The sequence below is a fragment of the Gallinula chloropus genome, assembly GCF_964237585.1.
Source record: "Gallinula chloropus genome assembly, chromosome: 5".
Taxonomy (NCBI): Eukaryota; Metazoa; Chordata; class Aves; order Gruiformes; family Rallidae; genus Gallinula; species Gallinula chloropus.
Genome location: NC_140090.1, coordinates 7,566,167 through 7,592,828, shown reverse-complemented (window position 1 = coordinate 7,592,828; position 26,662 = coordinate 7,566,167). Strand labels below are relative to the sequence as shown.

Below are 26,662 nucleotides of genomic sequence, written 5' to 3'. Positions count from 1 at the left end.
GCCACAGTCTGTGCCCTGCCTGACATAGCTTTCAAACTGCTGATTGCCTAAATGGACAAGAACACTCAGCCCAATGTCCCAGAACAAGATTATCTATTTATTCTGATACCATGTCAAATGTAAGAAGCATTCACCCTAACTTTTACCTGCTTGGCACAGTTTTAGTGAGAAGTCTGAATACAAGGCAATCCGAGACAAAACGAATTTGTACAAATTACTCTTACAGGACACCTGAAAGGTAATGGGACTTTCTCTTCAGGGATGCCCTTCTGGAGGTCTGATTTCACACTTTAACGTGTTGTAAATGCATTTCAAAAATTAAAAAAAAAAAAAAGAAAGAAAAAAAAGTAGTACTACATGACTGCAAGTCATAAATAACATGTATGCTGCAGTAGGATACATTTCTGCCCAATAAGAAAGAGCATCTACCTGCAATGATGGAAGAATGAGATACAGATGACACACCTTTTACATTTTTGTTGCTGCTACTGGAGTTATTAGGGCATTTGCTCCCAATGAATCACTGACACATGAATATTTATCTGATCTACACTAACATAAATTCACCAAGTGGGTGTTTTAATTATTATTGTAACCTCCCATCTTATTCAACTTCTGCTTCACAGAGTCAAGACTACATATATATATGTATATATATATATATTTTTTAATTAAACAAGAGTCAAACTGTAGCTGTATTCTCTGTTTGGGTAATGCCAAGTTAGGAGGTTTTCCTTTAGCTGGCCATCACTTCAGGGTCTCCCCTCACCCCTACCAGGATCTCCTTCAGCATTACTGCTCAATGGCATCCACATTCACTCCCTAACCCAGTTTTGTCAAAATGTTTTAGTTGAGTTTAAGAACTGACTATTCAAAGTGTTTAAGCTAACCTAGATCATTCTGACAGAACCAGGCTGGTGAACAACAACATGTGCTGTTATGCTGGCAGAGGTGAGGAGGCGGTAAATTATGAAGACTGGAAAAGAAAAGTAAATTGGAAAGAGAACATGACTTGTGGTCAAACAATGCACCTGGCAGCAGTTCACTAATGCATGAGTTTATGGACTTTTGCTATTCTATTCACTTGGCCCAAGTTTTGCTAAATTACTATAAATAAGTTCCTCTAGTTGTCTGGCTTCTTGGAAGTTTCCATGGGAGCACACGACTCGGTAGGTCATCTGCACTGCTAACAGTGGGCAACAAGTTGAAATTCCATTTTGGCTTTTTTTTTTTTTTTTTCCAGCTCTGCCTCCATCTCCTGGTTTAAAACAAGGATTGTAGGTTTCTCTAGTGATGTGTTGAGAGTGGTACTTGGCAGGGTGAAGCCCAATGTGAAAACCTGCCTGCACTTACAAACAGACCAAACTTCAAGAAGACTGAACACAAGAGGTCTAAGTCAGGTTGTATATACAGTAACTGAACTGAAGCCTCATTTTGTTTCAGAAAGTTTGCAAGATTCTTCTGAGACTGGAACTATTGCCAAATGGCTCTCCCAATGAGTAGCTGGTTTGGATGAGTAGAGCTCAGGGAAGTCAATACCCAGTATTGAAAGGAAGCAAGTAGGACAGGACAGAGCAGAGCTGAGAGAAAGGCTGCTGGGGAGAGCTGCTCTATAGGCCAGATAGGTGCTGGCTTTCATAACCAAAAGAAAGCAGAGAGCAGGAGAAAAGCCCTTTGTGATGTTCCATGGTGAGCCAGTCCTTTCACCCAACATGCTCCCCTCACCTGTTTCATTCCTGCTACTCGCGCATGGCTCTGGTATTGGAGGCAAGAGCTGGAAAACAAAAAAATACAATCCAAAACCAGAATTTTCCACATTAAAAATAAATTACTAAAGCCATTGGAACAGTTAAATGTGGAAACATTCTTCTCATAAAGTTCTGCTACTTTCATCAAGCCTAGAGGGACCTCTCTGTAAGTGAACTCCTGTATAAAAGCTCTGAGTGATTATGCTGAGAAGGTTTTGGCCCATAAAGGTAACCATGGAGAAGAAGAGATGGGTTCAAGCCTATAAAAACCCATAAAGTCTAGACTACATCACATAAAGAAAAAGTACTGCCTGAAAACTAGGACCAGTCTGCGCAGCCAGGCAGGAAATGCATTCTCCTACAGCTTTGCCCAGTTCAGCTGGGCTTGTTGGAAGGAGGCACTGGCCTTTCTCAGTCTCACTGGCAGTGTAGGGAATAAAGAGAACATTTTAAAGAATGTGAATCACCTTACCACTTCCGGAAGCACCTTCTTCGCAAGATCATGGATGGCTTTGATCACAATACATATAGATGACAGGAGGAATATGACACCCAAGATAACACAAGCTCTGAGGGGGGAAAAAAAAAGAAAAAGAAATGTTAAAAACATATTTGGAGTTATCAATTTTCAAACTTCTGAAGGATAACACACTACTGAATATTAATAATAAAATCTTAAGGAGCTAAGGATAGAAACTGGAATTAAAGAAGAGAATATAAAGTCCAGGTCCTTCCCAGCTTTTAAAACCCAGGTGTGTGAGAAAACAGGGCAGACCAGATGATGTTTCAGAGCCAGAGAGAAAGACGCCTCTCTTCTGCCCCTGATGATTTATCACAGAGTCCTCTAGAGGTCTGATTCTCTCTGTTTATTTGTTTTGCTAGGATCTCACATTAGAAATAATCAAGGGAACTTCATTCTCTTTACCAAACCAGGACAGATGTTTGTTAAGTCTGATCAGTAGCATAACAGAACCTGAAACATCTGTTTCCTCCCCAAATCTCCAAGAAAAAACATTTTTAAGTGCAGATAGTAAAAGAAGAGAAAAGTGTGGGTAGGTGCATCACTTCATAGGCTATCCAAAGATCTCTCAAAACCTAAATAAGCATCAAAATCTTATCAGAATCAGATGCTGTGCAGAATTAGACTCTCCATACCCGCTCTGCAGAGCTTACAACCCAGTCTTATAACAAGCAAACAAATGGGTTAATGAGGAGAAGTAACAGAATAGTTAAATGTTATATAGGACACAGGCACAAGAAGACTTAGTAAGCACATAATGCATACCCAGAACCTCACAGTGAAAAACAAAACTCTTACTTTTGTTCAAACATATGGACTGATACTACTCAGAGAGTTCCTTTTGCCATAACATACAATGGGATATAAGCCTTTGATTTCCCCTACACAAACAGTAAGTGATAGTCTACTACAGTATTAATATAACCATAATTTTTGAAATAATAGCTCTTCATATGAAACCTTTTACTAAAGATATACAGTAAGAGCAATTTTAAAGTATGGTAGTTAAGAAGAATCACTTGTATCTTTTTCTTCAAAAGCCCTACTTCCTTTGTTATTCATTATTTGATACCTATTTGCTAATTGAGTTTACAGATGCTATAATTATTCTGGTACCATGGTACTATTTTCAACAACTCAGGCATCAGGCCATCTGGTGGTTGGCAGCACATGTAACATTCACATCAAGCTCAATCTAGAGGCTGTACTTGAACTGGCATTGCTCTGCCTAAGTCAGAAGACGCAGCTGCAGCACTGGCACAGGCAAGTAGCTGGTTATTTTATTCCCCAACTCAAGCGACACTAAACCACACTCTGGGCAATCCACATAATCCTACAGACAAGTTCTCAGTAAGGGGGAGTACCCTTCTGGAGAAGAGTACAGATAACATAAGTCTAGCATCCTTCCTAGCAATGTAGTGCTATTCTAGATGAACTACTCATCTCAAGTAGGCAAACCTCTGCCACAGCAATTTCAAAAGATGTTTAACACCCCTGTAGTAAATGGCAACACAGCCCTCATTCTTCTTAAACATAACCTGTGGTCAAAAGCAGGCCTGTGACAGTCTGGTTATGGTAGAGTCCTTCCCTTAGACTCAAACACAACTGGCTTATCATCTGTGATAGAGGAGAAACTCACAGGATGGATTCTGTGAATCCTATAGCAAGAGGTGATCATTAAAGGGCAATGCAGATGGGAGGAGACTCATCTCCCAAAAGGTAAAACTGAAAATTAGAGGTCTTTCCATTTTCCAATGCATATTTGTAAGCAGGTCCCTGTTCTGCAATAGATTCCTTTCAGAGACTGGAAGTTTCACTCTATCAGAATGGATGACTCCAGAGACCTGTCCAGAGCCTCTTGACCTACTTCTGTCAAACTCAAAACTTCTCAGAACAAACTTTATGTATTACTTCTGTAGTATTCAGTACTGCCATAACCTAAGAAATTTAAACTGCACAACTCTTCACAGTTGTAATTTTTTATTTCTTAAAATGAGGTACAGAAATATATACTAAAAGTTCTGCTCATGTACCTGGGGTAAATGCAAGCATTAGGTAACCTGAACGCAGAACTGGTCCACAAAAGTTGACAGACTTGCCTAAGGCCATTTGCTGAGCCAGTGACAGGTTGACTTAAGATACATACACTTCATCCAACAATATGCTGATGTTTCATCTGAAAGCATTGCTGACAGACAAGCTTTTCTGTCATTCCCAGCAGGCTTAAACCAACATAACCACAATTCAGTGAGTTGGACACAATGGATTAAACTTCCTAGTGCTAATACGTGTGTTGAATACCAAGAGTATGGGAAAGAAGACAGCAAAGCACTCTCACCTTCCCTAAGCACACCTCCTATTCCCTGCACACATCTTCTGATGAAGACCAGCAAGGCTGACAGGAGCCTTGCTGGCACAAGCCTAATGTGTCCAGGGAACCAGCACTTGCTCTGACCACTGGCTGGAGTCAGTTCTCCAATCTGAACAATGTTATGTTGGAAAGTTTGGAGTTGTCTCTAATCTCTGCAACCACCCAAGCCTAACAGCAAATACTTTGCATCTTTGCCTATGTCAGCAGATAAGTAATGACTTCAGCAGTCTTGAGCTGCTTCTCTTACTCCCCAGATCAGTTTTACTGTGTCAAAAGAATTCCCAAACACCTACTTAACCAGAAATAGCTAAAAGTAGAAAGAAAAAAGGAAGATGTTAATAACAGTGACAAGGGTATTAATAGCAGACAGAAATGCAGTCTGAGGTTTGAATCAGCATTCAGTCATCCTATTTAGCAAGCCTACCTTCTCCTGTATATGCTGACTTTCAGAATCCACAGCCATGCAAAATTCATGAGTAATGGCATAGTACTTTAAGTTCAAAAATACATGTTTCTTGTCTTCTTGAGCATGTATCACTTTATCTGAAAAACCACTAGAACAAGATACTGCATAGTTCCTTCTTTCAAACTCATTTGCCAGAAAAACAATTTCTACCTAGACTGCAAATCATGCAAAATTCAAGTACAAATGTACAAAATAAGAAACCTCCAAAAATTAATCTGAAATTTTAACTGTAATACATAATGAACAAACTGTGATTGGTTATTGTAAGCTTGGTTTATTTTCAAGCCATTAGACAATGAAAATTTTAATACAAGCCTGCTAACTTCCATCTGCTGACAATTACTCGACTGGTTTGTAACTAAATAGTGTTTCCAACTGCAGAGGAAGGGTGTTAATGCCAAGGTTGTTGGCAAATGCAATTTCATTAATAACATTCCATTAAATTAGATGAGCCAACTGCCGTTTCTAAACAAGTTCAAGTCAGCTCAGAAGTACCCATAAAAATTAATGAAAGAGTTGTACAGACGTGAGGTTTGACTGAAAATCCAGTGAAGATTTTACACTATGGTGATTCTAAGCTGGGGCAATAAATTCTCCTCAATGTCAAAGCTCCTCTATGTTGACTGTCAGCAGTTCAGGCACTCTGGAATAACTGGTGGTCCACCTAATGCTCTCATATTCCAAAATGTTGGTATCTTTTTGCTAAAAGACAGGCTTGTCTCTATCCAGTGACCCCTAGGATGAACACATTTCCGTGTATCATATGCCACCAGTACAGTTTACTTACTCCTCCAGCACCCGCTGGAGATAGTGTACTCATTTTACAGCCATTGCTACCTAAGTTAGTGTAAGAGCTTCCCTCTAAGTAGCTACTACATCATTAGAGATATAATTGATCTATAATGTAAAATAAGTGATCACTACAGGTCTGTCAGGTCAAATGAAGAATGCATGAATGTGAAATTTCCTTCAGTTCCATGTAAAACTGCTTCTAAAAAGAAAGAGGAACAGAGGCCATTTAGTCAAAACATTTTAAAACATAATGGAAAGCCATGATTTTCTTTTCAGAAGCAGTAAGATTTCTGGAATCTTTCAGTATAGTTTAAAGAATATTAAACTAATCCAGAAAGGACAAGGCAAGAGCATCTCTCTGACATCCAGGCAATAATCAACTCCTATGTGAACTAAATCTCAAACTTCCAAAGGTTTTTTTTCTTAGAGCAATGGCACTAGGAGTGTAATGTAATTTGAATTGCCAGTAAAGAAAATTTAGCATTGCAATTTTAATGGTGAAGCCACCAAGTCTTCTTTAGTTTGCTATAGTTCACAGTAACAGATCATGATCTGCTGGAGATATTTCTTGATGTGTTTTTGATGCAGTATTTCTATCTGAAAATCCAGAAGATATTAGCAACCCATAAACATCCCATTTATAACTTAGAAACCTCTTATATTTATACAACTCAGTAAATATCTATTTTGCATTACACCAGTCCTGGATATTTGCACACACATCCATCATAATAAGATCAGTGTAACTGCATTACATGACATGCAGCTCCCACCTCATCTTTTCCATAAGGCATTCCCTGTACACAGGTCTAATAGATGCAATTTCTCATTTTGATGACAAATTCTCACAACTCTTACAGAAACAAGAAAAGGAAATCTATCACTGTAAGCACCTGATAGTATAAGTCAAAAAGTTGTTGCTTTGCATAACTACTTGCTTTTAAAACAAGTAGCTTTGAAAAACAGTGAGATTGAGGGGCTCAGACCCCACAAACTCAAATTTCAAGTTTTTCTTAGTAAGTTAACTATTTTTTTTCCTCTTTTTATCACAAATTTAATTTCCTAAGGAGAAAAAGTCCAACTACTCAATTCATTTGCATCTAGCAGACACAGCAAAAAAGCTTTCTAATTCAGGGATTTATCCTTAATTCTGCCCTACATTTGTAATTATTTGTTATGATTCCCTACAGACTGAAATTCTATAGTATTTCCATCATAGAACTAAAGACTAATCTCACTCAGATGCTGATTACTCTACAACATAATAAAGCAATTTTACCTTAACATGACTCTTGCCACACTGACTACTCACTGACCCATTCCAGCCAAAGGGACTGCTCTTCCATGTAAGCAGCAGTCCACCTGAATGCTGCAGATTTAAGACTCTCAGCTACTTGTTTTCTAACATTTGTTTAAAAAGAAATAGATATTAATAATAAAGCTACAAATACACCCCCAGTGACAAGCTCTGCTATATACTACCTCAAAAATAGATCTGTGGTAAGGTACAGAAGGGTGACTGGTAAGTGTTCCTGTTTTCCTACCTTTCTGGCAAATGGAATACAGTGGCACAATACCAACAAGGGTTTGTAGTGAAGCTCTTGATAATTATTCCTCTCCAGTGAATTGACACTCATGTGCAGCAAAGGTGGCACAACAGATTCAAGGATTCAGCAAAAAAAATAAGTGATACATAAAAATACAGTCTGAAAAAAATGTGTTAACTTTTTGTTAGCAGCTCCTAGAGACAGTTATTTTGGGGCAGTGGAGAGGGAAAGGGTCTCATGTACTTGGTAGTATGTCTGTTACAACCTGGAACCTATTTCACCACCACACGTCAAGTTCATTAAAACAGTCCCTGAAACATGATGACACTGTGTGGAATAAAAACAGGTTTTCAGTAGCAGTCTAATAACTTCCCAGGTTTGTTAGCATATGATAGAATTAAATGCAGTATTAAAACCCTAACCTTCTTGTCAAATACTGTGCTATCCTCCCACCTTTTTGATTCATCTCCATATCTCTGATTACTTGATCTTTTTTGATTCAGTTATTGCATTTTTTTAATCACTTTTACAAGTGTAAAGAACCTCACACACCCACAAACCAGCCCAGGTTGGAAGTGACCTCAAAAAATCATCTGGCACAAGGTCCATGGGAAAGGGACCCCAGATGAGATTATCTAGCTCCCAGTCCAATCTCAATTTGGAAACCACCTGCAATGGGATTTCTACCATGCCCCCAAAGAGGTTGGTCCAGTTATTGATTGCTCTCATTGTAAAAAAATTTTCTTTCTTGTACCAAGATTACTTTATATTTGAAAACAATTTCTTACCTTATTAATATTAATATTTTAATAATTTCAGCAGAGCTACAGAGATAAACATGAAAAAGAGAACTGTGAGAAAAGATATTATAAATGACTCGAATTTCTATTAATATTCCTAACGTAGAACATGTATTCTCACATTTGCAAATCTGCCACCAAAACAAGCTTCAGGTCATAATCCAATTCTCTAGCAGCTACAATACTATAAATAAAAGACAATACTCCTAATTCTTACATACAATTCTGTTAGCTTCCAAGAACCAGTTGACCATAGGTTATTTTAATACTGTATTTTTTTCATTGTTAAGCATCTCACCGTGGTATATTTTGCTAAGATAAATTAGTTTTCTGCCATAGATGTAGTGGAACAGTCTGCCTGAAGAGGTTGGAGAGGTTGCAGAATCTCCATCCTTGGAAGTTTTCAAAACCTGACTGGATAAAGCTCTGAGTAACTATTCTGATCCCATAGCTAAGTCTGCTTTGAGCAAGGGCCTGGGCTAGAGACCTCCCCAGGCACCTTCCACCCTGAATTATCCTATGATCCTACAGATTTTTATTCACAAAATCTTTATCTCTGCAGGCTCTGTCAAGATCTTTCAGTACTAATGGTTACTAATAGCCCACAGAAAAGGAAATGTTAAAATCTCTACAGACTGTTTTCATCACTGTAATGAAGAGGTAGTGTTTAAACTATTACTTTGTAAGGAATTGTAACTTAACATTAAAATGAGCTGCAGGCCAATGAGAGCAGTATGAGCTCTTAGCCCAGGAGTAATGTGAGCTTTTTTGGCAAAGCTAAGCAAATCAGTTTTTTGATGGATACAGGATTTAATCTCTGAATAAACCCACTAATGAAATCTCTGGAGTTTAAGGAACAAAAAATATAAACAATAAAAGTAATTACTTCAATAAAAAAACTATAAATGTACTAATTCCTGTTTCCCTATGATTTGAAAGGATTTTATTATTAGTGGGTGACAGAGTGAATACCACGTATAGAATCATTCAGGAGAATCACATGGCACAACACACAATGCAATTACCCAAGGAATTTTTGCTATGTCAGGAGTTAGGAAGACATTTTTAAGCACACAGTATTTATTCACTATCTAATTCTGTATCTCTCTTTACATTTTTCTCAATAGTCTTCTGTGTCTAGCCACATCACAGGAACCTTTTTCTCTCTCAGCTTTGCTGGTCCTCCTGTTTTCATTCTTTGTTCCCATAAAAAAAAAATACAAATTGCATTCTGTGAATGCTCCTTCACCAGTAACGTGGAGTTTGCAATAATCACCTTCCAGATGAGAGGCAGTCAGCCTGTTTAAACAAAAGTTAGCCCTACTTTCATTTAATATTTGCATTATGGAAGCTCTTACAGTTTGATGACAGTAGCCAAATACAAAATTCCAGTCACAGCCAGCCCAAGATTTCTCAAGAGTGGACAAAATTGAATGCTGATGCTCAAAGGGTGAGAACTTGGGAGAAAACAGCTCAGCTTTTAGTCACCAACAAATTATTTTCTCATGGAAAACCAGTGGGTTCTAGACAATGGGGAGGAAGAGGAACATGGTAGATAAAATGGAAGAGGGCTCAGAACTAAGTTAGTGGACAAAGAATATGGGAAGGGGAAAAAGTCAGAGGATATTTCACAGAGAAGGGACCAAAAGTGTTTGTACTGGTTTGCCATCATTTGACATGCCAAGGGTTGGCTTTCTCTTCCCGTGTTCTTAACTGCAATCCATGTTCTCCAGAGACCCACAGCTTTTCTTCTCCTCACAACTATTTTCCCCATCCACAGCAGCCTCTCTGCTATCTACACATCCTCATCTGCTGTCACACAAGTGAGAAACAGCAATAATTGAGCAAGGACCATTCCTGCCACCAAGGAAGAGCATGTAAAGAAACAGGAGCAGTAGACCTAAGCAGCTATGCTACGAATGTCAGCACAGCAACAGCCACCCCTGCCCACACCCCAGACTCAGCAGAGTCAGTCTCTGTGGTTGGGTACCACACCTCCAGGCAGGAAAGGGCCTGTTCAGATGCAGTGTCACAAGCACAGCTCAGCTACCTTTTTTTTTGTTTGTTTGTTTGTTTGTTTTTTAAAGATAGGGGCATTAAAATCACAATGTGGCTGTTCAGTAACATTTGTACCTTGCTACCCTCTCTGCAATATTGCTGAGATAATTCTAGCCACGTATTTCATTATGGTGACATCCAGAACTGTGAAGACTGTAAAATCTGTCTCTCAAATCCATCAAAGAGCTTACTCTAAAATGAACAATTCCTAGCCACTGTGGCATATTGCTCTTATATGCAGGCAAAAGAGGCAATATCAGCATCAGTCTTGACATTCCTGCTTCTCTGTCATGCTCCACTGCTAATCTGAAGCTTCTTTGTGTCCAATTACAGTTACATTGCTTGTTTATGTTTGTGATGTAGCTTATCTGTTACCAGGTTTAGTTACTTTGGAAGTCTTGAACTGAACTATAGAGCTGCCACAGATATTCAGAGTATTTACATCTGTCTGTTGCTGGGTAAAGAGGGAATAGAGTCATTTTAAAATACACTATAAAAGCAATGAAGTGAGCTCAATGTTTATCACAGAGGTCCATAATCTACCTCCAACTGTCAGAATCTGCATCATCTACTCCTTTTTCTTACCACCAAAAAAAAAAAAAAACCCAAAAAACCCCCCAAACAGAATCCAAGTAACAGTCCAAATGATCATCAAAAGGCAATTTCTCAATTATTATATTAAAAAAAATATTGTGTTATTATATGGCCTTAACCTCTTCTTTAAAAGCATGCAGGGGAAATGTTGTTCATACTTGAGACAGATTAGCTATGCTAGGGAATCCTTTCATGTTGAAAATGTTACAGGCCTTCTAAAACTTTTATTATCCCCAGGAGTTCAAGTAGTCACTGCAGAACAGTGTGTTTAAAATCATGCAGCTGAACTGGGGCAACAGTTCCATAAGTAATTTGATTTTCCAGGTATTAAATATCTACCAATAAAATCTAACAGACATTTCTACAACTCAGGTTTTGAAAACTCTTATGACCTATTTTCTAGCTTGTGAAGAGCTCATTGCTTCCCCTAGCATTGTAGCAGGTGATTGGATAGTCTGTTATGCCCCTGAAACTGGAAATTAAAGCTTTTTGAGAATTTCTCAAGTCATTTTTACGGTGATCATCAAATTCTAGTACAGAACACCACCACCTCTCTGATAGATATATATGAGGCTATGAATCCTAGACAATATACACAAATATTGCCTAATCAAGTATCAGTGAAGTAAAAGGAAAGGCTTTCGTAAATAAGATGGATTTTACATCTAGCTCCAGTAAAATCATTGCCAAGTCTACAGATGCCACACTTTTAGAAACAGATTTTAGACTGTATAAATATATACATTTGCTATTTCATATTTAATATAAATTCTATGTGTGAGGATTTTTTGTGTGTGCATAAATGTATGTATACATGTATTTTGCCTGGATAAGAGCAAAGTTGACAATTGCTTCACTTTTGCTTGAATATGGGATGATGGATTGATGGAGAAATCATGCATTTTAATAAGTCAACTTAAAGAAGCACTTTGAAAGTTTGTGTCTAGCACTGTACCTGGATGTAGTATTTTGACTGAATATTTCAGAATGGTTTACAATTTTTCCGTGTGGTTAAAAGGAAACTCTGTTTCTCCTCCTGTAGAGCAGATATACAAGCATAGGTGAACACTTACTTTGCCAACTCTACACCATGCTCCACTGGGTAGAAGAGATTAGTGCGTGCCACGTGAGGACCAATTCATGGTGGCTGAGAACTAAACAAGAGCTGCAGAGGGATGTTCTTAGCTATTTGCAGTTTGTAGGCTATCTCCAGGCGTTCAACACTTTTCCAGATCACTTTGCTATTCCATTCAGTCATCACAAAGAGTTTTTTCCTCCAGCCACAGAGGTTTGCCCTGAACTGTGGGTAGGTGTGGATTTTGCCATCTGTGCTTCAAGTCTCTTTCGTATATATGGCACAGATAAAATTATCCACAGTTTTTTTCAATGTGACTGATATGTTGGGTCTGCATTGAGAGGATTATTTTCATTCAACATTACCTAAATAGACAGTGCTCATTTAGTTGGGCTAACCAGTACAGCAAAGCCAATCCAAACAAGAACATTTAAATACAGTCCTAATACTGAAAATTGGGGGATTTTAATTCTGTGAACCAAGAGAGAATATATCCTGCAACCATACAGATCAGTATGCCCTCTTATTTGCAACAGAGGGGAAAAAAAGAAGAGCCAGACATAACCTGGCAGAATGACAGCCATTTCCTCCTGTGAACGGTGGTTTCTAATTCTTTTAAGCTTTTTGGGTGCAAGAGCAGAATACATCACTGTCCCCATACTCCATGCCTAATTGTAATACACATATATGTAGTATAATGTCAGTAAGACTCCCCATGACCAAACCCTGGGGTAAATATTCTCAAGGGGTGTCATTTGAACACAAGCACGAGTGAAAAAGGGGCATTGATCACTTTGGAAGGAAAGGCTCATCCTGTCTTAGGGTCCAAACTGTCATCACATTGTCTCAGTAAGAAAGAAGCCTTTATATAAACTCCCCACAGGTACCCAAAAGCCACACAGACATGCCCACTTCTTTTATCAGCAGACATGGCTCTGCTGGAGGTGGCAATGGTGATTGCTCTTTGCAGAATCAGCACAGGGCAGCAATAAAGGGCAATTCCAATAATCCTCCTCAAAGCAAAAACCACTGGTAGGATGAAAGCCACTGGAGTGCTCGGTACTAGGCCATAAGCAACTGGACAGGAGACTACAGAGCAGAAGTAGATTTGCAATTCAGAGATAATGTGGTGCAGAGCAGTAAGGTATCATTTAATGAAGCCATACAGCACTCCTCTCTAGCAACTGAGGAAGGATACCATGTACATATCTGATTTTCCCCCATCTTCCAGAAATGAACTGCACCAGAAAGTAAAAAGCAGGAGAACAATCTGCCAAGGGAGTATTTTTTCCAGAAAATACCTGTGATGACAAAGAGAACACCACAACAAAGGACAGTTCCTTCAGGCATACACGACACTGAGTGGTTGTCTACTTACCATACAGAGAGTTGTACAAATTATTTTATTACTGCTCTTCACTTAAGTTTAAATTCCAGATAGAAGGTAACTAAGCAACCAGTAAGAGTTTCTAATCACTTCACTAGGCTTCTGCAAAGGTCACAGGCCTGAGAAGATGTAAGGTTATAAAAGCAAAACTCTTCTAAGCTGTATCCTTGTGCTTGATAAACATCCACAGATCTGTGGCAGTATTTGAAACACTAATATGCCTATTTGCTGCACTGCCCAATTTACCTGCAGAAGTTACTTAGAATCAAAACCTGAATGCAAGGCAGGTCTTGTGAAAAAACAGCTGACACAGTATGAACCCAGGAATGTCCCAAGCAACCAAGGAAAGGGATGGGTATACACTGGTAATTTTGCAGTTATTGGATATTCTAAAAGGACTGTTGATATTATTATGTTTCATAAAATGTTTTTAAATATCCTAATTCCCATTTCATACAGTTACATAGCTGTAAGTTTCACTCCTAGTGGTAAAATTCTGACCCTAGGAAAGGGTCAGAATATTCCCTTCCTTCCCCACTTCATTACATATCACTATGTAATGGATAAGCCACATGTATAGATATTCACAGAATGGATTCCTAGAGTTCTCTGACAACTGAAAACCCCAGTGAACCACCAAGTTCTTCCTTCATCAGACAGAAAAAAGACACAGTGCTGAGCATTTATAAACTGAAGATGTATATACACGTGCATGTGTGTGTGTATATATATACATATATATAGATGCACACACAGAGATTAGAACCAAGATGTACATTTTTGTCAGTGGGTGGTGAAAGATACAAGAAATTTCCTAATAGTTGCATCCAACATGCTCATTATCAGTCAGGTCTCTTATTTACTCTGTCTCTCAGGAGCATTCAAATACCTTTCTTAGAGATTGCTTTTAGCTCAAACTAAGGTGGAACACAGTTGTGTTCATCTGGATGTGAAAGTAGGTTCATTCTCCCCATAATTTAAGAACCCATTGAGGATCAAAGCCTCCAGACAGGTATTTTTCACTGACCAATGTGTTTGGTACTAGGACAGTATCAAATCCAGCTACTACAGATGAAGTTTCATGTATGGAGATCAAAGTGGAGTTACTGACACACAGCAATGTTTGTAAATAATGACTACTTGTAAAGCTGCAAAGGCTGCAAGACATTCCCAATTCTTGATGCATTGTATTTAAACCTAACATCAGGTAAGAAAAGATATGCAAAATAAATTAAGAAACTGAGATAACTGATGCCACCTACAGTTCCAGGTAAAGTGTCATCCTAGCCATAAAGATAGAGCATTCCAGAATCACAAGACCAGCAATGACTATTTCTCCCAGCAGAGGTGATACCTGCACCCCCATCTGCCACAGGGTAATTCTTCTTATTTTAATATTACTGCCAAAGTTTTGGAGGACAGCTTCACCAATATTTAAAAACAAACAAACAAACAAAACCCCACAACAAACAGACAGATATATCTGCATTCATTATATAATAGGAACAGAGAGCACCATAAGATCATTAGAAATTATTTGCCATAACACAATTTCATTTTCTTATTAAAATAATAAAGGAAAGATAGCTGAGTCTGACATATGCAATACCAAAAAAAAACCCCAAACCTCAACAGTGAAAGAAACGTGAGCTTTCTGCTCTTGGCTTTATCCAGCTTGCTCATTATGAGTAAGGTTTCCTATTTACTCTGGCACTGGGTTAAGAAAGATGTTGACAGACTGGTTCTTGGGAAACACAAAATTTAACTTGGTACCATCAACAAAATAATATATACTAAACACCAGCTGCAATTGTCAAGAATCACTACGTTAAATATGCTGCACAGAGTTAGCTTTTGAAATACCAAACATACAAGCTCAAACAAAACCCATTAGCAAAGAAAAAAAAGGGGTAGAGAAAAAAAAGCTGTAGTGTAATGCAACCATAAGGATGTTGCTTTATAGCTCAAGAAGTAGCACTACTCCCTTTAACCTGAGCAGGCTGCCAACGTACTCAATTTACCATGAGGAAGGTACTGTTTTCCTGAGTAGAAGGAATCAAACAAGAGACATTTCCTACGTTCACATAGATGTTTCCAGCATTTTAACTTGCCTCCCAGAAGATCATGCTGAGCAGTTAAGCTCTTGTGAACTATGTACTGTGACTCTCCTTCCAGATCTCTATGGTCCTTCCCAATTTTTTGATTTCCTCAAGACACACAATTCCTTCTACCACTCTTCTAAAAATAAGTGAAAACGTAGTAGCCTGGTTTTACCCTCTTTTATTTGGCTGCCAAGACAGAAAGATGGCGAAGTGTGAAACCATCCAAAAAGTACCAGTAACAAACACATCAAATTCATCCCACTCCCACACACTCTTTCATTAACGAGGCAGCTGGGAAGAATCAAGCAGTGCCTCATACAGCCTACAGTCTTGCAGTGCTTTATACCCTATCTTGACGAACATACATTATCGTTTCAAAGACACTTGGTATATTTAAAAATAAAACAATAAACATTTCATCATAATTTAAGACATACCTTGAACACAACCAGATACACTTTTTCACTATGACAAGGAAAATTCCCATCAATAAGAAGCCTGCCACCTTTAGCTTCTCAGGCCATCAATATAAAATAATTTTCAAGAGGGGCAGCTCACTAAGGGAAGTTAAAATATATTTTGCAGTTGCTACATCTAAACCACCATGAGAATGAACAAAGACATACACTGTATAACTTAGTTCACATGTATGCTGAAAAAGTACCTTCTTACCATGCCCCAGAAAATGAGAAAAAACAAACAAACTACTAAAAATGAAAGATATTAAACTCAGCAGGACAAATTGTCGTGATGGTTCAGCACTACAGTTCCCCTGAAGTAAGATGGAAATGCACTGGCTCAGCTTAGCAGAATTTGGCACAGCAAATAGTTTTGTTCTGTTCATTCCGAGTATTAGCTCATGAAATGTTGCATCTCTAACTTCCATATGGCTACATCTTAAAGTAAGATTACACAGTTCTTTTACATCTTTGCATTTTAGTCTAAGTGTTTAGTTCATACCACATCATGAGTCAGGCTGTATTCTCTGTCTTTTTCTAGGGGGGTTGGGTTTTGTTCTATCTTTATGTTCTCTCTCAACAACAGCCAACTGTTAGCACTAGATCTAGTGCTGCCCTTCCATGAAAGGCTTTCCACCCATGCCAACAGATTTTGTGTCAGTCTCTTGCTGTCAAGTTAGTGAAACAGGAACTTTTGGATAATAACTGGCAATTCCATTGCCTTTTCTCAAGGACCTCCCATTACTATGTTAGGATACCCAGACAAATGTCATGTTTAAGTCAAAAGACATACCCACAGATAAAGAACTAAACTCAAATCACTCTGACAGACCTTACTCTGCTAAACAGGAGTAATGCTTTTGCAGAGTTTGCACAAGCTCCTGCACGAAGGCAAAGTGTGGTAGGCACACAGAAACAGGAGTAACACAGACCACGACCTAAGCACCTACAGGAGTTTGTCCAGGATTCTGAGAGCAGCCCTTACCCACTGAGACACTGTCACACAGAAAGCAAGGACTGTGAAAGACCAGGTGAAGTTACAGCACGTATAATGCAAATATTATAGAAAAGGTAAAAAAGCAGCCAAGAGGAGTCACGCAACAGTTTCCCAGCATGGAGGAAAGAATAATGATGTGCAGTCTTTCCAGCAAGATATTGATTAAACACAACAGGAAATTAGAAATGTGTCTCCCTCAGAAGTCAGACACAGTAAGAATTGCCTTAAGAGACTCAACCATCGCTTTACTTGTCGGTACTGGTACTGTGATGATTCTCCTGTCAGTTCCAGAAAAGTAGGGATAACCAGACTGCTTATCCAGTGATTCATATTCCCAGCATACGGTAACATTCTTTCACTCAGTACTGATCACATCATGTAATCTTAGCTGTCTTTAACTAGAGGGCATGGCAAGTAATTCATTGACTTAATTTAGCCTTATGTAAAGCAGAGGGATTAGATGAAAGCAAATTAAAAATGAGCATAAAAAGCAGGAAAATATGTTTTCTACTTTATTTGTTCACTTTGCTGGCTTAGCCATAGGGATATGTTGATTCTCCTTTTGTATTGGGATTTATTTTCTCTATAAAGCACTTTACAAGGTTCACTTGAAAAAGCTCAGCAGAAGGAGATTTCAAAAATATGTTAATTGAATGTTGACAGGAATCTCTGTGGACGCCCACAAAAGCAAGATACTCAGGAAATGTCTGTTAAGATCTCCAAATTTGTGCAGGAAGACTAATTTTAATCACATATTTCTGGATTTATTTTTATGAATCAATGCCACATCAATCTTCCATGGCCTTTTATTCCAAACTGTTATGTATGGAGCCCTGCCAGAAAGGAACTCACAGCACTGGCAAGCTGTTGCATGAGGCTGAGTTAATGCATGCAAAAACACTGCTTAATCTTTTCTTAGTTTTCAGGAAAGGACTGTGAAGACAAGTTATAGTCCCCTCTGTGTGTTTTTTTTTCAAACAAAAAAAAACCCAAACCACCTTGACCCTACCAGTTATGTAAAAGCTCAGTTTCCTCAGGCTTCCCTTCTTGTAGAAGAGACTTCATCAGAAGTGCTTCAGAATGAAAGCTACCTTATCCCCCCTTATCCTAAAACTGTATTCCATTCCAAGGGACAGCTGAACTATCTTCAAACAAGCCAGATGGGACACCGATAGCAATGGCAGCACAGAACAAAACCAAAGCAGATGATGTCCTACAATTCTTCATCTAGATGTACCCAAAATCTCAGTTAAAGTTATCTTTACACACTAGCTAGAACAATTCTTGAGCCAACCTCCACCTCATCTCCGCTACCACAAGCATGGCATATAGAAACACACAATGATGCAGAAAATTTCCACTGTAATCAATACTGCACAGCAAATTAAAGATGTTTTTATCCCTTGAATCCATATAGCCATCATTAAATATACTTACTTTGCAAGCATACACTTTTTTCCATAAAGACAACATGCAAGTATTGATATGTTCTTACTTACCAAAACTCAATATCTCTGCAATAAAAAGGGCATCTCTCTTTTTGTACAGCAGTCACAATAAACTGTGTCACCCTACTATCACATCTTTGATACAAGCTCAAGCTTATCAGTTGTTCTGTAACCTTAACTTCTAATAATATCACTAGCAGTTGAAATGCCTTACATTCAAAGAGGAGTTCATATTCCAATCTTGCTAAAGGAAGCACAAATATAATACAAGCATCAATTCGAAAATCAAACACTAGGAAGAATAATGGAATAAGGGGTAAAACAAAATATTTACAAATGCCTTACAGACTGCAAATACAGCTCATTTGATACAGATGCTACAAGGGGCAGGAGGAACCCTCAAAGCCATAGCAATTACTGTTTTGGCTAAAAAGAAACTGAAAATCTGAATCACATGGAGGCTTGCCTAAGGAAAGGCTATATGTTTGGGACCAAACAGTAAGTTGGCAGAAGGAAGGAATACTTGCTGACATGACAAAATGGTTTTTGTCAAAGCTCTGGAATCTGTAGCATCACAGCTTGACAGCAAAAGCTCTGCAGGCCTCTATCAAAGCCAAAAGTAATTAAGTGTACTTACATGTACTCCCTGTGTGCAGAATGCACAGCAGCTGCGTTGCTGTAACGCCACAAAACTATCGCTGATGACAAAACATCCAGGGTAGCATCAAACTGAAAGAGACACAGAGTCAATTGTTTTGTGGGCCATTAAATGTGCCCTGTACCAACAGTAATGCATTTACTATCCTGCTGCACAGGCAAAAAGCAGCTTCAAATAAACCATTTTAATGAAAGCAGGATTTACTTTTATTAAATTGATCTTCTTTTTGCCATGTATTATTGCACAATGATACAATTCAGAGCTCAGTAAATCAATCAAAGGATTAAAACTTTTTCATTTGTAATCCATTGCCAGCTGAGAAGTAAAAAACAAAACCAAACCTAACACTAAGTCAGCCACTGTGGCATGACATGAGTTAAAATATTAATATGATTCTTATGCAAAGACTCTTTAAAAAAAGGTGTTTGAATATGCCCCTCCAGCATTCCTTTTTCCTTCAAACTCACTAGTTTTCTGCCATACAAGGTTTTGTTTCAAAGCAAGAAAATATTAACTTTTTTCAACATCCCACTGTATCCAGATTTCATATTCTCTATCACCAGCAAGTCTACCACGTTTGTACTTCCAGTAAATCAAAGTTTGTTAGGTAACACCAAAACACAGGCCTGTCCCACCACAAGAGCTTTCATCCTCAAGTCAAACTTTCTACAGAGTCAATCTAACCTTCCAATTTGAAAGCAAAAGCCAATATATTTGAAATTTGTTACAGGCTTGTCATTAGGAATATTTTCATTTTTTTTTCTCTGCCACTAGTTAGGAAACTCACAGCAATTACTAGAAAAGAAAGTTGTCATCCCAAAGTCAATAGGAGTTTTACTACAGATTTCAATAGAAAAAGGGTCACAAAGTTCAAAAGGGAACATGAGAATTTGGCTCAAGTTCAACAACAGAACAGATTAAGCTGAGAGATTTTGTAGGAGAAAACCATATCTGGAGGATAGTATCAATGACAAAATATAGGTATTGATATTAAAACTAGTATAAGACTTTAGTCAGAAACTGACAAAATATAATGAAAGTATCTTTACTATCCTTTCCAGGGTTATTATTTTCTAATCCATCATTGACTTTGCTCACCCTGCCATGAACTCACAGTAAGAAAAAAAAAATACAGTATTTCAAGTTCAGAAAAAGTCCATTAGAAAAGGTAGAGAATATTGAAATTGTATCTCTACTTACAGCAAATCCAAATGATGATGCACTGTACCTCATTACGGAGACAGCTGAAGGAAAGAAAATATTATTTAGAATCACTTCAAATCCTTTTTGCATCCCTTCTTCTCCTGCCCAAGCACTGCAAAACTAGTTTCAATACATGGGTTGAACGACCTGATTGGCACTTTAAAAAGGTCTAGAAGAAAGGGCTTGTGCTGCAGGAAATGGTTGGGCTCTTGAGAGATGCTTTTCTTTCTTCAAAACCATAATGGGGCAGACCTTAGCATAGCATTCAGAAACAGTCTATGAGACATGCTGCGTTGCAGATACAGTTTTGAGTAGAAATATGTTGAAACCACAGCCTTCACCTCGAGACAGGACTGAATCAAACTGCAACTCTCCCAGCAGCTAACAGCACCACTATGGCTATGTCAGGCTCTCAAGCATTGAGCAGCAATAACCTTCTTGCCGTGTTTTGTAGTCTGTCAATTAAGAACAGGACTGCTTCCTGCTTCCTGACTAAAATGCACAGCACTCTAGTTCCAATATTGAGAGCTCAGAATAAGGCCTAAAAGGATTCATTTTACTACCCTTTTATAATCACATATCAGCTAACTTACTAAGCAAAACATGTTTTTGTAAAAATAACAATTGAACATAAAAACCATCCAGACTCATCAACAACTTTGTCAATCTTAGGCTGACAAATACAGTATCTGATTTTCAGTATTCATTAGAACAGCTTGGAAAAACAGAGCCACTATGGTTTGACTGTTCTTTTCAGTAACAGCAAGCTGCAGTTCTGTGGCACTTATCTGGATAGACAGAAAATTAAACCTTGGAAAAAAAAAAAACCCAACCCTTTTATCATTGATCTAAGACTTAGCTGTGGCCAGAAGCACGCCAGATATCACAAATATTTGGAATTTATCATTACAGTTGGCCAAAACACAAGGTAAAGTCTTCAAGTTCACAGACTCCCATTTCTTTTAATTCTCACCTTCTACTCCACCCTTGTAAGACCCCACCTGCAGTACTGCATCTAGCTCTGGGGTCCTCTGTACCTGTTGGAGTAGGTCCACAGGAGGGCCCCAAAAGTGATCAGAGAGAGATGGAACACCTGTCCTATAAAGACAGGCTGAGGGAGTTGGGGTTGAGAAGCGAATGCTCCAGGGAGACCTTATTGCAGCTTTTCAGTACTTTTAAGGGGTCAAAGAAAGATGGGGATAAACTTAGCAGGGCCTGTTTCAACAGGACAAGAGGTTTTAAACTAAAAGAGGGTAGATTTAGACTAGGTACAAGGAAGAATTTTTTTTACAGTGAAGGTGGTGAAACACTGGAAATGATTGCCCAGAGAGCTAGTAGATGCCCCATCCCTGGAAACATTCAATGTCAGATCATATGGGGCTCTGAGCAAGCTGATCTACTTGCAGGAGAGGCTGGGTTAGATGACCTTTAAAGGTTCCTTCCAACCCAAACTACAATGCATCTCCTAGGTGAAAAAAGAGGCCATGTTTCTTGGTCAGACATACCAGGGAAGACTCATACTTGACAAGCTGATGCTAACTTACAGCGATCCAGCTGCAAGTTTGGCACTTCACTGCATAATCATATATCACCTATCAATTTTCCATTGCATGCCTCTAAGGAGGCATACAGTTTCAAAAACTGCAGAACTGCATCAAAAAGAAAGGGGCATTCACAGGTACACACAAGCTTGCAATGTTCCTGTCGTTGCTGCTTTCATATGATGCAGTTCAAAGCCACACTCTTACTCCTACTTCTATTTCTAGCTTGCCTCTGTAGTGGAATTAGCTTCTCAGTTTTTATGAAATTGCCAGCTTTTTCCATGCTCTAATCCAGTCCTAAACCAAATTAACTCTGTGGTTCCCTTAGAAAGGGAATATAATTTCTACAGGTGATGAAGGGCATACAGATAGCTACACCTTAAGAATGCTCATAGGGGCATATTTGGTGTATTTAAAGCATAAGGTCTTCAGCATGAGAGCTGTCTGTATTTTTATGTATTCTACCACAGTGAATATCCACAGCACTAACACACAATCTGTTTGGCTTGAGATATCTAAAACAGTAATGGAAAACATGTATTAACTAACAGTGCCACAAGCCTGCTCAAACATTTTTGCTAGCTAGTGAATACAACTGGAGGAATGACTCCCTGCAATACTAACTTGTAGAGGTAAAAGGCCATAATAAAAGTAGTAGTGACTGGAGATATATATTGTGATAGTATTTATTTACATATTGGTTTTCTAGTGGGAAAAAGAACCCATTTGTCTTTCAGATTCCAATAACAACGTTAAAGCACCTTCAGCCCCAACTTGAGCACATTAATAGTCCTAGCTAGCAAGTACAGTCACAAAGCTCACCAGTGAGTCACCCCAGTTTAAATGGGACATTTGTCCATGGGTTTAGGATCTATGGCAGAGAAAGCAACTCTAATATTGGCTGACAGGGTACAGACTGACCACATCCTCTAAAGACAACTGCTTTCCATTCTAGGTACTGCAGCTGAAAGGATATTTAGGGAAATACTTAGCATCCAAGAATTGAAGACCCCTGGACAAAGGAATAACCAGTGGTCCTTATGCCTCCAGTACCACTGCTGTGCTCCAGGAGCAACATACTGCACTGCAGGGATGGATCACTGAGCTTTTACTGAAGCCTCACCTTTCTTCTTCTCCATACATATTTACAGTTATTCCCAGGTGACCCTCCGATGTAAAACATTCCCAGATTCCTAAACTGTGTATTGAATCAGTAGAATGGTGGGAAACAAGTAACGAGGAAAAAACAGCATGGGTAGTTTAACGATCCTATGGAGCTACCATAAACATTTAGCAGCTACCCTGGCATGACTGTGGGAGCCTGCTTTTAGCTATTTTATTGGCTCAACCAGACAGCATTTTATTACCTCTCCAATAAAGCAGGTAAACATAATGCATTTCCCTGACATTTGTGAACGGAACTTGCAAGCAGTCAGAAACTAAAAATAGAGCCAGCACTGTAAGCCACAAATCTACCAGTGCCTCCACCTGCACAGCAACATCAATTTGTGAAGTCTGCCAACCCACAGGTCAGATTTTGCTGTAATTCCTTCACCTCCTCCAAAGTGATTCCAAATAAAGAAAAATGCCCCATTTCACACATTCTACCCTCAAGAAAATTAGTTTCCATGTACCTCAAAAATCTTGTAACTAGGGGCTCTAACCCTACAAAAGAATTCCAATTTCACTCTTCAGCCATATAGTCTCTCACCAGCTTTTGCCAGGTTTAATCCACCTAAAATGTGTTTCAAGAGAGCTGGGATTCTGCAGCGACCCCAGGCCTCTCACTTCCTTCTCTATGTTGGAAGAGAACATGTTTTGCAGAAACGTAGGAGGCAAGAAATAGGACAGGGAATTAACTCTGCCTCCAGTTCACCGAAACAGGGATGAGTCTGGCTTCAAATGAGAGAAGGTACAGAGAAACAGCTACTCTGTCCATCATGTTCACTTTGAAATTAACCTTTTTGAAAGACACACCTGGATGTCAGTATGTACAATGTCACAGCTTCAAAGCACACAGCCTGCACTTAGCAGAAATCAGGTAGGCAATCTTAACATCACTGAAAGCACTGGATTTATTTCTGTTTACATTACTGTGCATATCTTGCAGGTTGTACAGAGTCACAAGCAATCGGAACTGGAAGTTGTACTGAATCAGAAGTGAAACTGAAATACTGTCTGTTTTCATCACCCAGTGTTGCTAAAACATCAAATAATAGTGTTACAATAAGTGTTCTGACATAAATCCATTCCAAGCACAGAACACCAAAATGATAATACTTTTAAAAACCTACCAAAAAAATCCCTCACAATGACAGAAGGCAAAGAACAGACATGACTCCGATACCTTTAATACTTGTAATGAACTGTACTGACCTGGACCAACAGGTACACATACATTTGCTCAGGCAACTTCACCTCACAGTGAAATTTTGGTAGAGCAAGATTTAAGACTCTTTATGCACATGCCCAGAATTTCTGCTATCAGTGCACTAGCTACAAATGGCCACTAAACATCCAGTATTTCAAATCTAATCTACACAGGCAGATCTAAAGCTATCAATGTCATGTTCCTACACTCATATTTCTATCCCAAAACTGAACCAAACCTATCTATACAAAATCAGTTCAATACCATGCTGATGTAAGTATAAACTGGGGAAAATACCCCTGTTTCTTCTCTAGCTTTTTCTTTTTCCACTTTCTGATTTTTTTATGTACCAATTATATACACTTCAGAGCAGCTGCTGCATCTCCCAGTCTGTATCTACCATCACCTGGACTGTAGGCAGGGATGAATCTTCTGGGTTCTAAATGCGTACAAAAGCAATAAAGCTAAGGAATATGGGATTTAGTACTTCCTTCAAAAAGAAAGTACAATCCCCAGAAAAGTATTAATCAATCAGCTTTACCATCTCCTTCTTTTACACAGATAATAGCTTTTGTTTGTTTGTAACTATTGCAATGGTCAAGCAGCTGCAAACTTCTGTAACTTCATTTTACTCAGTGAACTACAACAGTGTATATCAGTTGAAGATTTTCCCATTTCTTACTATAGAAACAGTAAAACTGCATGGCTTTGTGCAAAATTTTCCTTTGTGTTTAATCCAAGCAATTCTTTCCAGTTTGCTGACACATTAGCAAAACCAGTAAGTTATCACCTCTGACTCCAGCCTTTTCTACCTTAAATAATTTGTTTCTTAATTTTTCAATTTCAGATCTTTTCTTTTTTTTTAAAAAAAAAACCTATATTCATGATTCTTGCAAAGTTATTTGCAAGATATCCAAGAATTAAGCATCAGTTCTCCTTTCATTCACTTTAGTTCACATGTCTTTGGGATATATCTTGTGGCTGCATCGGTGCCTCATGGTAAAAGATCAGAAGACTTCCATTTCAGGGGTTAAATATTTGCAGTACTGGCTTTCATACAGGAGCCTGGACACAGATTTCCCAGACTGTAGGAAAATTATAGTGTGGTGCTCACCAATCACAACAATCTCAAAGAATAGCAAAGCAGTGCAGTCCTAAAACTTACTTGGTCTCCTCATTCCCTTCTGTTTAACTTGTTTTCATCTTCCCATTCACTACTAAAAGATCACCCAGAACTGAACAGCCCAAGCAGGACTTCTGAGTCCTGAACTATGAAATAATCCTACCAAAACAAACTAACAAAAGAAATAAACAACAGAAGTATTACTGATTGAATGATGAAAAAGTTAGCCATGTGGAGAAAACAGTGAGCCATCTTTCTCTACAACACACAGTAGACAGTCCCCAAGAGCATACCAGTAATACAAAAAAACCAAGCAAACCTTAAGTGATGGAGACACACACACACACACACACACACACACACACACACACACACACACACACCCCAAGGGTAAATCTGTTCCTGATTTCAGAAAAAATAACTCCCAGGCTCTCATTTAACAGCTGCTGAAATAACTTGTATATACAACAGACCTTCCTTGCCACCTTTAATGAGTATACAACAGCCAAATACACCAAAGCAGTCAATTTTGTGTATCACTCTTTCCCACACAGCTAGAGATGACCTTGAGAAACCATTTGTATAGGGAAAGAAGGAGAGTCCAATAAGACAGAGCTCAGAGCAATTTCCAGGATTGTTCAAAAGTCCATGCAGGGGTAATATTATGTTATGTGCAAGTTCTGTGCAGAGCACTGCACTGCACTGCCAGTTCTGGGGGAAAGCAGGACCCCTCCTGTCCAGCATCCCACTGCTTCACACACTCCCGTGCTTCCTTTCTCAGGTGCCAACCTTCTGTTTTCAAACAAGATCATCTCAAAAAAAGAACACAAATAAATGCAAAAAAAGAGGACGAATGGTATTTTTGCTTAGTTTTGGCTTTCCAGGGGGCAGGAACTAAAAGAGGGCCCATATGTTATAGCTCCATTTGAGCTTTATCAGGATACTAAATGCATACGTGTGCATTTAAGAACAGGAATAACAACACCTGAAGATCTATAAGAAATGTACTATTTTTTCTTCCAGGCACATGGTGCAAATTCTCTGCAGTTGAACATACTGGTGCATAGTTTAATCTGTTGTATTTCAAATGAGGTTATTTGAATCACCCAAAATAACTCAGTGCAATGACATTAAAGCACACTGTCTTTTAATGAATCTATTATTGATGCCCCTACTCCAAATATAACAACCAAAACGGTCTAGAATGTTGCAAATATGCTTAACTGCTCATTTACCAAGGCAGCTTTTACAGGTTATACCTAAAATGCACAGGCCTTATAATTTCAAGCACAAAACTAGCTTCCAAAACCAAAGGAACAGGGAGACAGGGACAAGGAACAAGTGGTATGTTGGCTAAAATAGCCACAAATGACCCGAAATGTCGAGTGATATCAGACATACAA

At 38.6% G+C, this 26,662-nt stretch overlaps 1 protein-coding gene across 1 annotated transcript in view; it reads right to left on the bottom strand.

Annotated features, from left to right (window-relative positions):
• Window positions 1-26,662, bottom strand: part of TMEM163 (transmembrane protein 163) — a gene marked incomplete at both ends in the record, with an annotated part of 91,861 nt that overhangs the window by 17,287 nt on the left and 47,912 nt on the right. The window contains 3 exons of the mRNA XM_084265292.1: window positions 2,221-2,317; window positions 19,001-19,092; window positions 20,222-20,265. Coding sequence (XP_084121418.1) covers window positions 2,221-2,317; window positions 19,001-19,092; window positions 20,222-20,265 — 233 coding nt within the window. The remainder of the gene's footprint in view (window positions 1-2,220; window positions 2,318-19,000; window positions 19,093-20,221; window positions 20,266-26,662) is intronic.